The sequence below is a fragment of the Dreissena polymorpha genome, chromosome 2 (assembly GCF_020536995.1).
Source record: "Dreissena polymorpha isolate Duluth1 chromosome 2, UMN_Dpol_1.0, whole genome shotgun sequence".
In the NCBI taxonomy this organism is placed as follows: Eukaryota; Metazoa; Mollusca; class Bivalvia; order Myida; family Dreissenidae; genus Dreissena; species Dreissena polymorpha.
Genome location: NC_068356.1, coordinates 59,743,584 through 59,755,621, shown reverse-complemented (window position 1 = coordinate 59,755,621; position 12,038 = coordinate 59,743,584). Strand labels below are relative to the sequence as shown.

The window sequence follows — 12,038 nt, the reverse complement described above, 5'->3', positions numbered from 1 at the left end:
AAAAATTCTGTAAACTACTGCACTGATGTCAATTTGCAGCCTTCTTTTGTAGGTTAGCCAAATGTTAGGTTTTTATGTCTAGTAAGTACTCGAATTCAAACGGGTAAAATAATGCACTCATCGAAGAAGTAGGCTGCCAGAATATTGATTTTATTTACAATGTGTAAAGCACATTTGCAGAAAAACAGATGATATGTGTGCCGTCTATCAAAGTGTTATGTTTTGACAAAGTTTTAATGGTTAAGACAGAACACATTACAACACTCAATCTTGCAGTTGTTCCTTGTTTATGCCCCCTTTCGAAGAAAAGGGGGTATATAGTTCTCGCACTGTCCGTCTGTAAGTCTGTTTGTCTGTCACACTTTTTGTTTCCGCTCTCTAATTCAAATAGTTTTCATCCGATCTTTACCAAACTTGGTCAGAAGTTGTATCTAAACAATATCTAGGTCAAGTTCGAATATGGGTCATGCCGGGTCAAAAACTAGGTCACGGGGTCGAAAAAACAAATCGAAGGGAGGTAATAACCTTTAAATGGACATAATTATCTGACCTGCCAAATTATATATTCTTGTTAAATAAATCAAAGCGGCGCAGTAAGTGGCATTTTGTTTCTGACAAACACATCGTGGTAAAAGGTCAAGGTCAGCCGTCAATGTCTAAGGTCAAAAATACAAATCCAAGGGAAATAATAAGCTTTAAAGGGAGATAATTATTAAATATTGAACTTAGCAACTTGATATTTGGCATGCATGTGTATCTCATGGAGCTACACATTTTGAGTGGTGAATCTACAGTCACGGTAGTGGCTTTTAATTATTTGCTACTAAAAATAGATAGTGGCTTTTAATTTTTTGCTACTAAAATTAGAGATTTGTTAGAGACAATTATTTTCAGGGGAACTAATTTATATAATTTTAAATCTCATATTATATATTTCCTTAACAAGAATTTAAGTTCTTTTCACAGTTACTGTACAGATTTTTTACTTTGATTATTTATAACTCAAATGATTGATTTGTCAAAGGTTTTTTAAATTATATAATTATCATTTCTTTGTACTAATTTGTGAATAGTAGGGTTCATTATACACCTGTGGACTTATGTCCATAGATACATGATGAACTCTGGCTATGATCTCTTTGATAAACCACAGGCCTTGGTTGTCAGTGATGTCTGACTTGGTCATTTTTGACTGTCTACAAACCCCCCCCCCCCACCCCCGGTTGGATTGGACAAAATCCAAGGGAAGTAATAACCTTTAAAGGGAGATGATTTCTATACCTGCCAAATGATAAATAGAAATTTCATTTCATAGCGGCGCAGTAGGGGGCATTGTGTTTCTGACGAACACATATCTTGTTTATCATGAAATTATAGTTTGGATTTTAATATTGCAGTTTTAGAAATATATTTGTAAACATTTGAATGCTAATGAAAAGACTATGTATAAAATGCTTTCAGGTGTTATTTTTTAAATACCTTGGATTAAGTGAATTTTTAGAACATTTTGCTAGACTTGTCTTGCTTTTTGGCTTGCCCCTTTTAGCAGCACAGCAGCAGCCTGTACCTTATGTGACTGAATAATTTCTTCAATTCAAACAGCAACATGCTTATGAACAGGTCTTAAACAGTGTGTTGTCCTTTATTATGTAGGTTATGATGCCATGGGCTATGAGATGTCCAAGCCACATTTGAGAGCTGAACTGGAGGCTGACTTGAAAAGGTGAGATGAAAAGAAGGAGGCCTTCATCATGTGTGATGACAACGATTTTTTCATCTAATGTTTTAACAGAATAACAAATTGAACACCAAATAAAATATTTAGAATTAACTTTGTTCATGTACTTTACATTTAACTTCGTTGTTTAGATACATAATCATGCACATAAAATTTCCCAACGGGATCAACGATTCTATTATTATATAAAGTCTTACCGGTGTTCTTTTCTGAAGAGGATATATATTTAGATGTATACATTACAAATTTCAGAATATGTGAAGGACGAAAGCAAAAGCAAGGTATGTTTTTGAAATGCTAAAACGTTATGAATAGTAATCTTATTTTTTTTTTTATTAAAAGCTGCAACAATAAGTGTCTTGCCATTGTGTCTATATTTACATGTGTGCTTTCTGGTCTGTGAGTCTGTGGATTTATTCCATCTTTTGTAAGATTGATTTAAATCCATAGCTTTAAACCCTTAAATCCATACAACAAGTGGAGAATGTAAAATTGTTGATTTACCGAGTCTTTGGCTACAAAGGAGGTAGATTGATTTTGCCCAATAGTCTTAAAAACAAATCTGTGGAAATAATGAATATTTCATTGGCCTCCTTTACATTGCTATGTATCAGTGAAATCTGATATGGGATTTACCACTAATAGTTGCATTCTAAGAAAAAACACAAAGAATGCAGTTGTTTTTTGGTATTAAATAGTGAAATGGCTAAACTTGTGCTGTTGTCATGTTTTGAATTGACGAAGTAGTAGTTACTAATTTAAATATAATTGGCAATGGGGGAAGCTTTTATGTTCAACAGGTATCTGAGAAATTTTGCTATAAAACACCTACATTTCATGGACTTTTTCTATTATTACAGAAGTTCTTCAAGCCCAAGTGCAGAAGTACAAGGAGGTGTTTATAGAGGCCTGTAGACAGGTCAGTTACCGGCAATAGGTCTGCCAGATACTCTGTGGAGGCTTATTTTTGCATTTATTTACACCTACGTCTTAATGAGTTCAAGCATTTCACGGGGGTTGTTTCATTAGAATGTCTGCTGGCTTTCCTTAAAAGCGCAGTGGTTCAAACCCTGAAATGGGAAAATTGGCTGTGTGAAGTCTTTATATTGTGAAATTGGTGTTTAGGAGTTTTTGCTCCCAAGTACTTTAAAATTGATAATTAAATGTTTTCAAGTTGTCAATAAATTATTATGACATTCACTTAGGTTCAAGCTGCATAAAGAAACTAACTAAATGTTGTATTTATTTATAAAAAAAATAAAGTTTTTTTTCAGCTACCTTTAATTTGGATTTTTTTAAAGAGCAATCAGGAAATTAGTAGATTTTTCCTAGTTAGGAAAGTGCAGTTTTCCGGTACTTTATAAAGAAGGAAATAATCACTGGTTTACACCTAGCTACTATGTTTGACTATTCATTATCTAACCATATCACCTATCTTGACTTTGACCTGAGCATAATGTACACTGAAAATAATTTGTAAAGGCCCTTTCAGAAAGTCTCTTGGTTGAATAAACTATTTTGTCTAATTTACCTTGTGCAGAAAAACTTGTTGATTTGGCTATTTAATGGGTTTTTGTGAAGTTAATGGTTTTGCTAAATAGATATTCCTTCAGCCAAGTGTGTCAATTAGAATAGATATTGGTTTATTTGGCGAATTGCAAAAAAGTCCTGCATGAACCAGTTTGGCTTGTTAAAATGGGCGGGCAAGCACCAACACTTGCCATGTAAATTTTTATCACCCAGAATCTTACTTAACACATAATTAATTGTTTAAGTATATATTTGGAACTGGAAAATGTCTGCAACATATTATATATGTTGGAATATATAAATTTGAAAAATGCAGGTGTTAAACTACACAAATGAGCCTCCTTTTAGGAAAGCTCAGCTTTATGCATGTGCATAATGTGTAATCCAAGATAAGACCTTACAGTCTGCACAGTCTAACCAGGAATGACACTTTCAGCTTAGACTTGATTTCTGTTTAGAATAGACTTGCGTTAAGCAAGAAATTCTATATAAGGGGAGAGTGCAGTCCTTGATCTGGAATGACTCTTAAAGCATAAACATTAAGCCAAGCTTTCCCAGAACAGGGCTCAAATATTCCTCCCTTTGCAGGCAGAGAAGATAGATGAGTCGCTGGCCCATTTCCTTGGAGAAGAGGCCCAACCTGCCCCTGCTGACAGTGGTGAGTCAACATTTATCCTATACCGCATTAAAAATGAGTCTAGCTCTTGGAAAATAAGGCTTAACGCATCTGAGTAAAGTGTTGACCAAGATTAGCCTGTGCAGTCTGCCCAGGCTAATCAAGGACAACACTTTTCACTTTAAAATGCAGTTTTTGTTAGAAGAGACTTACGTTAAAGGAAAAAAATATTATAGAATTGGACAGTGTTTTTCTTGATTAGTCCATGTGAACTGCACAGACTAATCTGGCATGACATAATCATTACGCACATGTATTAAACCCCTTTTTCCTAGGACTGGCTCAATTTTCTTTCGTCTTGGTTGAACTTTAACAGCCAATTTAGGTAACAGCATGTTAACCTTACATATACCTGTTTGTTAACAATGAACACATAGATAAGAAGTTTTCATTTACATAAATGACATCTCCAAATGTAATTGGTTGTTAGCTCTTCTTGCCATTAAAAGATATGTGCAAATCAGCCCTGTGGTGTTGACATTACATTATTTTAACAAACTGTGGTGCATTGCTTGCATGTTGCCATTATGTTGGATGTAACCTGAATCTTACTGATTTGGCCAGAGTACAAGGGGCCTAAATGTGACCGCATTACAGACCACAATTTTGATTTTCTAATAAAACAGCATACAGGAAAACAATTTGATTGCATGATGTTGATAATTGGTCAATAATTAGAACCCTGATAATGTGCTACTTCGTGTTTGTTTCAGTTCTGAATACATCCTCCTCTAGTCCGGTGATGAAATGCCCCAACTGTGGATCTGATATGTTACTGAGGTCCAAGAAAGATGGCAATGGGTATGTATGCTGCTTAACTGTTTGTTACAAAGTCCCATATCCTTTATAAGTTGACTCCATGCTTATGTCTTTATTTGTTATTATTTGTCTCCCATACAAATTTCTATATCTTTTTTTGTCCACAATTTGTTGAATTTCCAAATCCATATTAAGTTGTCTCCATTTTGTTACAAATCACAATATCTAGGTTTCTATTTTTTGTTGACAGAATCATATATCCTGACTGAGTTTTCTCCATTTGTTGACAAATTCTAATATTCTGATATATTTCTCTCCCTTTAGTTGACAAATTCAGAAAACTTTAATACATGGATGTGTGTTTTTTTTGCTGACCCAATCCAATATCTTGACTTAGTTGTCTCTGCTTTGTTGACAAAAAATCCTAATCCTCTTTTTGGTATTCTTTTTGTATGACAAATTCCCATATCTTTATTCAGTTTACCCCATGGTTACCAATAACTCGTACAACCTCACTTTGGGAAAACAGGGCTTAATGCATATGTGTTAACTTTCTACCTAGACTGGATTTTGGTCTAGAAGTGACTTTCTTTACAAAATATTCCAAAAAAGAGAAAAGTGTTCTCCCTGATCGGCCTGTGCGAACTGCACAGGCTAATCTGGAACAACAATATGCACATGCATTAAGCCCCATATTCACACCAGAGCGTGTCTTACTAGTATGATGAGAACCGTGATTGTTATGTTAGGTACTACATCGGCTGTATGGGATACCCAGAATGCAAGAATGCTGTGTGGCTCCCTGGTGGTGTACTGGAAGCCTCTGTCACATCTGATGTCTGTCCAAGGGTAGTAGCTTGTTTGTTGATTTGAGTCTCATGTCGGGAAAACTGGGCTTAATTGATGTGCTTAAAGTGTGCTGTCAGATAACCACACAGTCTGCTCAGGCTAATCAGGACTGTGTGGACTGCGCAGGCTAATCTGGCAAACTACCCAGTTGCAGTTCAGCCTGTTTTCCCAAAGGGAGGCTCAGTTATATTGTTCACAGCTTTAACAGTACATGAATTTCAGTCTAACAATGGCGATCGATCAGCTTACTTATACTTTCTCTGGGTTCACTCAATTATAAGTATTAAATGCACATATTAATACCATTTACTTTCACCTGTCTGATCATATAGGTACAGGAAGAATGGCCTTAAAAGTTATTGTAAAAAAGCCTTTGAGAGAACTTGCAAACATTGGATTGCCAGTCCAAGGTCACATAATTTGACCATCATGCAAATTCCTAATAATACTATGTGAATTCAGTGATGTATATTTCTCCATTATTATACATTCAAACTGCTTTCGTGGCCTACAAGTACACTCTGTATGATGGTGTGTTGCATTCTGCTAACTACTGTCAGGTTAATGTGATGAAGATATTTATACGACCTTTGCTCTGGGAAAATGGAGCTTAATGCACTTTCATAAAGTGTCATCTCAGAATAGCCTGTGAAATTTGCAAAGTCTTATCAGAGACAATACTTTCTGTCTAAACAGAAATTTTGATTAAAAAAGACTTCCTTTAAACAAACATTTCCATGAAAGCAGAAAGTGTTTTCCATGTTACTCATGCATTTAACCACATAATCCCAGATCGGGGCTGATTTGTTGCTATTTGCAGTGTGGTCCAGGTACGAACCTGGTGACTTTCAAGTTCAAGAGAGGCTCTGTACCACCAGTGGTCCCTCTAGAGTGAGTACTGTACTGAATACGTCAATTTGTAATATATAGTAGCTCCACTAGAGTAAGTAAAGCACTGGATAAGTCAATTTGTAATATATAGTATCCCCACTAGAGTATTTAACGGTACTGAATACGTCACTTTGTAATATATAGTAGCCCCATTATTAAATACGTGACTTTGTAACCCAGCAGTAGTCCCACTAGAGTAAGGCTGCTGTTCCATCTGTCCGTATCCGCATATCCGCATTTGCAAAAAAATAGAACCAGTTGAAATGCACTGCACTTATTCCATTCATCCGTATCTGCATCCGAAAAAGAACGCTCAAGTGAGCATTCTAATGCGGATGCGGACGAGATAAGCACGGCATTTAGCACAATGAGGGGAAAGCTGTCATCTCAAAAATCAACCAAACAACTTATCGAATTGGTGAAAAATTACCCGGAATTATACAATCAACGCAGTTCTTCATATCGTGACTCAGATTTTACCTCAAATGTTTGGAAAAGTATAGCAAAGGCGCTAGAAGAAGATGTTTCAGGTATTTACCATTTGTATTCTTTTACAGTTAGAATGATGATTTGTACCTTATATCTACTTAAATACACGCTTGTCCTTCATAACAATTATCTCAATTATAATTTTCAGCTTTATCCATATAATGATAAGTGTTCAATTCGTGCCAAACTGTTGTCCAAAGAAAGGCAATCATGGCTCCAGTTACAGACTTCTATGGACTTGTATAACGCGGAGTCGAACGCTATTTGTCACCGCCTACATATCCTACAGGTCTAAACAAGTACAGCCAGCTCGTGCCTGAGCATAGATTACAACAATCGTAATTGTCATCTGTTAACCAAGAGCATGGTTTCCAGCATATGTCCACAGCTAGTTATGTGGCCTACCCTGTGGCACAGGCACAGCACAATCAGACCGGCCGACAACAAACAGGACTTAACATTTTGAGCGCTGCTATGGAAACCTTACAGTAAAACGAGCGATTGTCCACAATTTTGTGACAAATTAAAGTGACATATTTTCCTTGTTCGTTTAATGTCTCAAGTACAGTGAAACACAGGTCTTTTCGAGAACATTTTTCTAAATACATTATATGCATCATTTGATATTGTTTTATGCTTATGATTGTTGATTAAGTTTACGTTGCCAATATGTAAGTACATTAAAGTTGAATAAAGGTATATAAAATTCAAATTATTGAAGCAAACAAAATATTTATAGTTACCGCAAGCAAATAGCTAGGCGTTGTTTGGCTCCAATGGTCAGTTTTGTAACCGATTTCTTTGAAATAAACTCTTCAACTAGAGAGAGAACGTATCCAAATTGTTGTTTGTTTAGTCTAAAGTAACTTTTAAACTCCTCATCAGCAAGTTCAAGTTCTTTAACTAAATGGTTGTAAGTTCCAAATGTTTGGCGATTTCTTACTATTGCACGTGCCCACCACCTGTGCTTTCGTTTACGTTTACATGTCTTCGCGTGAGCAACAGCAGCACCGATTAACAAAAAATGGGAAAACTCTTCTTCTGCATACATGTTTTCAGTTCAGAAGTTTTTCCCAAAAAGAAAGATATGTTTGAAGTATGCGGATAAATGGAATTTAGCGTCCGTATTATGATTTTGCGGATACGGATGCGGATACGGATGTGGACAGATGGAATAGTAGCTTAAGTGCAGTAATTAACATGTCAATTCGTTATGAGCAGGGCTTACGTATCAAAAAAAATCTCTACTATTGTTAGTGTGAAATTTGATTCCTGGTTCGGTTAGACACTACTCTGCAATGTTACATGTTAATTAGACAATGTATCATGTTTTTGTCTAGTAAAATATATGTGCTATAAATCTGTATCATTACTGGAAAAAGGGGGATAATTAACACATATTCATGTGCATTAAGCTCTAATCAAAGAAGTAAGGTAGTTCTCTCCCTTTACATTGATGATCTGAATGTTGTACCTCACTAATTAATAAGAAAAAAAATCATGGGAATGAGCCATGCTCTGAGAAAATTGCAAGGGACGATACTTTCTGCCTTCACAGGCTTGTAAGGGACGATATTTCTGCCTAAACTGTATTTACAAGATACTACCTTTAGACAAAAAACCATAACAACTTAGAAGACACTTTGAGCAAAAGAGCAGGGCTAAACAATCTCACATCTGCTGCTATTTTATCTAGGTACACAGGATGCATAGCTGGATGTGATGACACCATGGTGACGGATGTGGGGATCAAACCCCCAACCAGGGGCACTGGTGGGGGTGGGGTAGGCAGAAGTGGCGGGAATACATCTGGTACCCAGCAAGGAAACTCTAGGCCTGGCTCCCAGCGACCAAACAATGGCACTCAACAGATGCCATCTCAGAGAAGTATGTGTACCAAGTTTGGTTTTTAGCCTTTTATATTTTAACATTGGCGCTAAGAAATCTGTATTAGAAGCAGAAGCCAAATTGCTTGTTTGTAAGAAGGTTAGCTCAGAAAGTATGAAAATTGGCTTTATTTAAAATACTATTATTCTTAGTAGCCAATTAGAGAATTGAGTAGCCTATTCAAGATTTTAGTAACCATGGGCTATTTTGGCTACTTGTAACGAAAGTATAGCATTATAGATGTGACTAAATAACTACAGCAGGCAGTAGGCTGCAGGCAGCATCCTGGAGAAGAATGTCTGCTTGTTATCTTAAACAGTTCAAATTGGATCATATCAAACTTGGTGATAAGTTTTTTGGGACTCAAGATGGCTTTAAGCACTCATACATTCTGGCTTTTGAATTTTAAGAAAATGTTCAAATGAATCTTTTTTCTCTCTTTAACTTCAAAAACTTTAATTGGATCATCATGGTGCTAAAGTTTATGGGCAACATAATTTTGTGAAATTTGTGGTATCACTAACACTATCCAAAAAAATAATTGTCTTATTTATTGCATATACATTTTAGGTACTGGTGTCACTCAGTCTAGAAATGACTCGGGGATCGGTTCCACTTTTAACTCCACAAATTCCAGAAACTTTTCTACTCAAAGTTCGGTGCAATCAAACCATGTTTTTCCAAACAATCCAAGGAGTGGTAATAGTTTCACAGCAAATAATTCATGGAACGACGAAAGTGCTTTCAATGATAGCTTTGACTTGGAAAATGCCAATGGATTAATAAATCAGTCTGTGAGATTGACAAACAAGAAAAATATAGGTGGTACCCAGAATTCTCGGACAGGAAGTGCAAGGTTGCCGTTGGCAACAGTGTCAGGAAATGCAAGGAATGATGGGAATAACGATTCTGCAAATTCTGTGGTTTGCAATTGTGGGATTGATGCAATTCAGCTTACAGTGAAAAAAGAGGGTCCAAATAAAGGTAATTGCTTTCATGTTAACAAATAGGAATGTCACATTTTGGGAGCTTGTTGTCCCCTACCGGTTTTACCGGAGGGGACTTATGGTTTGCGCTCTGTCTGTACGTCTGTCATTCAGTCAGTCACACTTTTCTGCATCCTGCGATAACTTTAAAAGTTCTTAATATTTTTTCATGAAACTTGAAACATAAATAGATGGCAATATGGACATTATGCATGTCATTTCATTTTTTCCTACGTCAAAAATTCTGGTTGCTATGGCAACAACAAAAATTAAAACAATGGTGAAAGTTCTGACAATGGTGGAGCCGGTAGGGGACTATATTGTTTGGCAATAGTCTTGTTGTTTCGTAGCGTGTAAGTTTTGTTTTTTAGTATACAAGTTAAATTGTTTGGAAGCTTAACAGATGCCTATTACTGGAAATTGATGTAGATCACTGCAAAAATAACTTTTAATGTTATTCGTCAATTATTTTAATTCACGTGAAAAGTTTTTACATTTATTTTGAATGTAAAAGTCATGTAATGTAAATGTTTTACTTCTCGTATTAAATATTTCAGGTCGCCAGTTCTACAAGTGCGGCGGCAGTTCAGGCTGCAGTTTCTTCCTGTGGACAGATGAGGCAGGGAGCTCAGACCCAGCAGGGGGCCATACTAGTAACAGGTAAGGAGGAGCTCAGACCAAGCAGGGGGCCAGACTAGTTACAGGTAAGGAGGAGCCCAGACCAAGCAGGGGGCCAGTCTAGTTACAGGTAAGGAGGAGCTCAGACCAAGCAGGGGGCCTAACTAGTAAAAAGTAAGGAGGAGCTCAGACCAAGCAGGGGGCCAGACTAGTAAAAAGTAAGGAGGAGCTCAGACCAAGCAGGGGGCCAGACTAGTAACAGGTAAGGAGCTGTACTGCAAGCAGGGGGCCAGACTTGTGACAGGTAAGGAAGAGCTCAGATCAAGCAGGGGGCCAGACTAGTAACAGATAAGGAGCTGCACTACAAGCAGAGGGTCAGACTAGTAGCAGTTAAGGAGCTGTACTACAAGCAGGGGGCCAGACTAGTAACAGGTAAGGAGCTGTACCAGACCAAGCAGTGGGCCAGGCTAGTAACAGGTAATGAGCTGTACTACAAGCAGGGGGCCAGACTAGTAACAGGGAAGGAGCTGTACTACAAGCAGGGGGCCAGACTAGTAACAGGTCAGGAGCTGTACTAAAAGCAGGGGGCCATACTAGTAACAGGTAAGGAGCTGTACCAAACCAAGCAGGGGGCCAGACTAGTAACAGGTAAGGAGCTGTACTACAAGCAGGGGGCCAGACTAGTAACAGGTCAGGATCTGTACTACAAGCAGGTGGCCAGACTAGTAACAGGTAAGGAGCTGTACCAGACCAAGCAGGGGGCCAGGCTAGTAACAGGTAATGAGCTGTACTACAAGCAGGGGGCCAGACTAGTAACAGGTAAGGAGCTGTTCTACAAGCAGGGGGCCAGACTAGTAACAGGTAAGGATCTGTACTACAAGCAGGGGGCCAGACTAGTAACAGGTAAGGAGCTGTACTAAAGACTTTGTAGGTAAGGAGCTTGCTGCTTGATCAGAGTATAGATAGTCACTATTGTAATATTTTTCCAGATTTTTATGCACCCGGTAGGGTGGCATATAGTAGTTGAACTGTCCGTCCGTGAGTCGGTCTGTCCGTCCGAAAACTTTAACATTGGTCATAACTTTTGCAATATTGAAGATAGCAACTTGATATTTAACTTGATATTTGGCATGTATGTGTATCTCATGAAGCTGCACATTTTGAGTGGTGAAAGGTCAAGGTCATCCTTCAAGGTTAAAAAAACAAATCCAAGTAACAAGCTTTAAAGGGAGATAATTTCTATTTATCATTTGGCAGGTACAGATCATTTTACAAGGGAAGTAATATTTTTTAAAGGGATATAATAAAAAACAAAAATATTTAAATCAAAGCGGCGCAGTAGGGAGCATTGTGTTTCTGACAAACACATCTCTTGTTTTGTTTTTATTTCCCCCACCACTATAGTGGGGGACATATTGTTTTTGTCCTGTCTGTTGGTTTGTTTGTGTGTTTGCGTCAAACTTTAACATTTGCAATATTGAAGATAGCAACTTGATATTTGGCATACACGTATCTCATGGAGCTGCACATTTTGAGTGGTGACAGGTCAAGGTCATCCTTCAAGGTCAAAGGTCAAATATATAGCTTCAAAGCGGCGCATTAGGGGACATGGTGT

General features: G+C 37.4%; 1 protein-coding gene across 3 annotated transcripts in view; it reads left to right on the top strand.

The window, feature by feature from the left end:
- Positions 1-12,038, top strand: part of LOC127867203 (DNA topoisomerase 3-alpha-like) — a 45,116-nt gene that overhangs the window by 28,243 nt on the left and 4,835 nt on the right. For all 3 annotated transcript variants that reach the window (XM_052408247.1, XM_052408248.1, XM_052408249.1), the window contains 10 exons: positions 1,654-1,723; positions 1,991-2,019; positions 2,599-2,657; positions 3,857-3,926; positions 4,658-4,745; positions 5,453-5,552; positions 6,373-6,443; positions 8,629-8,819; positions 9,390-9,803; positions 10,363-10,465. In XM_052408247.1, the coding sequence (XP_052264207.1) occupies positions 1,654-1,723; positions 1,991-2,019; positions 2,599-2,657; positions 3,857-3,926; positions 4,658-4,745; positions 5,453-5,552; positions 6,373-6,443; positions 8,629-8,819; positions 9,390-9,803; positions 10,363-10,465 (1,195 nt within the window). The remainder of the gene's footprint in view (positions 1-1,653; positions 1,724-1,990; positions 2,020-2,598; positions 2,658-3,856; positions 3,927-4,657; positions 4,746-5,452; positions 5,553-6,372; positions 6,444-8,628; positions 8,820-9,389; positions 9,804-10,362; positions 10,466-12,038) is intronic.